This window comes from Aplysia californica, unplaced genomic scaffold, assembly GCF_000002075.1.
Source record: "Aplysia californica isolate F4 #8 unplaced genomic scaffold, AplCal3.0 scaffold00013, whole genome shotgun sequence".
Lineage (NCBI taxonomy): Eukaryota > Metazoa > Mollusca > Gastropoda > Aplysiida > Aplysiidae > Aplysia > Aplysia californica.
In genome coordinates, this window is record NW_004797283.1 from 978,203 (window position 1) to 981,524 (window position 3,322).

The following is a 3,322-nucleotide window of genomic DNA, read 5'->3' on the forward strand; positions in this document are numbered from 1 at the left end:
AACTTTCAAAACACAATGTTTTATTTCCCAAGAGGGGCTAAGAATACAGACGAAACACATTTGATTATATAATCAAGTACATCACAAACAAATTTTCAGTTTAAAAAGAAAACAAAAGGAATCCATTTACAGTGTGATTTAAACATCTTGAATAAAACCGTATAAACTATTAAAATATTACATAAAATGTGTGATCTCCTGTTGCCAAGTGTTGGGCTGACATTAAAAAACATGAGTTTGTAAACATAATATTGGAGATATTTGAAGATTCTTGTTTAACATGTCTATACCATCAATTTCGGAGTTGGAAAACTAGTAAAAATCACCCCTCAGCTACTGGCAATTCTTACTGTCCGAACTTGGTCCTACACACCGACCTAGAGTTCTATCTCCCGGCGTACACTGTCGACGTCTCCACCTCTTTCCGTTTTGACAGACGCTTGACCAGCGACTCCACTCTTGCCACCCCATACCATCCTGACCGCCAGCTTGACGGCTTCCTTGACGTTGACCCTGACCACTGTCTGAAATAGAGATGGGTCCTGTCCCTGGCAATGTCTGCACCAAGCAGTCCTTACGTTCTTGATCTGGGCCCTGACACGATCGCTTCCGACAGCCACGGGCACGTCTGCTCACGCCAAACACACAGGATGACCACTCTGTCCACTCCGTCCAGTCTTCCCGTCTTTGAGCTTCCGTTTCTTGGCACTCGCTCAGCTCGTAGGCGTCGCCTGAACATTTTTCGGAGCCCTGACACGTCCGCACCCGATAATGAACTTTCGCGAAGCAGTCTGACCAACTGCTCCACTCTGACCATTGTGGATCCCTCGTTCCCTCTAAATCCCTGTCTTCCCCACCCACGCATACTTTGGTTTGAGTGTCGAAGCCTGAACAGTGTTCTCCAGGACATTGCCTCTGTCTGCTCTGAAGACCCCCACTACACGGTGCCCATCGCTGCCATTGTTGCCATTGAGATTCTTCAGGGTCATTTGGATTTCTGCATCTCATTTTTTGCTCACCGACTCCTCTACAGCTCCGTGAACTGAGGCATCTCCTGTTTCTGGTCTTCTGGCTGAGGTAGCAATCCGACCACTCGCTCCAAGCACCCCAGGAAGAGTAGTAAGGCGCAGCTGTTGTGTAGGGGACAGGAGTCCTGGTATATCTACTACACCTGCGCCGTTCGTTCAGACCTGACCTTGAACACCCTTGTCCTTGACACTGGCGCTGTCGGAACTGGTACCCTTGCCTATCGCACTGTGACCATCGGGACCAGGGGCCATACTGGCTTCGCAGAGGCTGGGGAGATGGAGGAGAGCAACGTCTTTTGAACAAACAATTTGATCGGCTCCTCCCACCCCACCTGGGGTCATTGCAAGGTCCGTATCGCGACTGAAATCCGTTCCTACAGGCCGACCACTGAGGTCTTGGACTTTGAGGGTGATTGAACCCTGGAGGGAACTGGATGAAAGGACGCGGTCTATCGGAACTGTGAATGAAATTGGATAGCAGTGTTGGGGTTGTCATAGAAACGAAGAAAAGAGACATGAATTGTGTTTGTATAATGGCACGTACAAAGTTACAAAAACCTTTCAAACACGTTAAGCCTGCAGTGGAAACAGATTTAAATACAGAAGCAGACACCTGCTGGTCAGGGGAAATGCATTACCCTATTTTTTAGCAAAAAGTTAAGCATGTCTAGCTGAAGGGTACAGCCAAGTGACATTCCGTGTAGTAAGCGTATGGATTGTAACGCCTCTATCAACACTATAAGGTTGTAAATTAAGATGCAGACCTCCAAATGTAACATCCGTCTACAATAGAACTAGAGCAAATGGTCCGAGAGCCCTGAAAACCCCACAAAACAACTCAAATTCAAAAGCACTTTGTCAGAGATGCGATCCCAGGCCAGCCCCCCCCCCCCATACTTTAGCATTTTACCAACTGATCTAAGGGAGCTCTCACTTCCAATGTATTTCTATTGTTTCTTGACATTGGTTGAAATGTCTACTTAAGGATTATTTCATTAGACCATTGGAATACCAGAATCGTAAGCTCACAGCAATATTTGTTAAGTCCACCGAGTGAATTTCCTGCAAGAAAGTCGCTAAAGACACGAACAATAAACTCTTGGTTCTCAAGACGTTTCCTGTCTAGCACCAACTCCTTCACTCTTTCTTATAAAGGAAATATACGCCCAGTTCTTTGATGACATGACATCCTACATTAACATTCCCGCATCTTCTGAAAATGACCTTTCTGAATTGGTACATTGGTAAGTCTTCATTAAAGCATTTTATCAAAATGGTTGTTGCGGAAGTTTAAATTAAACAATATTTCCTAGAGGAGATGGACCTGGAATAGGGCGTCCTACAGTTTCGATAAGTATACTGTCCCAAAATGGACGTCAACACAACGTCGTACATTTTGGTCATGTCGAATCCAAGGTTAACTATTGCATGAGGCACGTTAAGAAATCGTAAACAGTGGGCGTCATCAACAATGAGAGATAATACATTTGATTGCAGCCCTCGGTTCCAACCTTAAATTGTCGCCGATGACAATAACCGCTTTATATAATGATTTCAATAAGAGGAGGAGCTTAGCTCACAACAGTCAAAACTTCCAAGAAATGAATGTAATCATTTTTTTAAAAACTCAATCTTGGTGAAAGAGTAACGTAGGAATTTCATTATGTGGAAAACTGTAAACTTCAAAGAATTTTTATATTGTTGAAAGTTTTAAATTCTCTGTAACTTTGGTTTTCTTTGATTTTCCCAAATGACAGAAGACAAGAGAAGAGGAGGGAAGGAAACCTATCCACGAGAGAAGTGGCGACCTAACCCTATCACAATGTTTTATTACGCTTCTCAAGGTCTTTACCGCCGAACCTTTTCAAATAATGCAAAACCAGGAAGAAATGTTGCTGACATTTCCGGGTACAATAGATCCTTCTTCAGCCATTCCGTCTGTGGTCACAATGGTTTCGAAGATGTATGACAGTTTCCTGAGCCCCGGTGCCACTTCAAGAGTCAGTGATAGTAGGCAATAAAATATTATTATCTCGCAGGGGAATGTAGCTAGTACTGATAGGTAAATAGCTTTGGCTGAATTACCTAATGTTTGATCGATACCGATGACACAACCAGGAAGAGGATGAACTTTGAAATAAACCTTGTGCACAATTTAATGCCTGTTTCAATCAAGTTATGCCATTATAAGGGCAACGTTTAAAAAAGTGTTTTCTTCCGCAGAACTGACCCGGGAGGGGATTTCCAATTTATTTATCTTTGTTTATTTTTTTACATTTTTACCTGGGGAATGG

General features: G+C 43.5%; 1 protein-coding gene across 1 annotated transcript in view; it reads right to left on the minus strand.

The window, feature by feature from the left end:
- LOC101847303 (A disintegrin and metalloproteinase with thrombospondin motifs adt-1) overlaps nt 1–3,322 on the minus strand; it is an 11,148-nt gene continuing 7,826 nt past the window's right edge. The window contains exon 3 of the mRNA XM_005090139.2: nt 1–1,486. Coding sequence (XP_005090196.1) covers nt 334–1,486 — 1,153 coding nt within the window. The 3' untranslated portion in view covers nt 1–333. The remainder of the gene's footprint in view (nt 1,487–3,322) is intronic.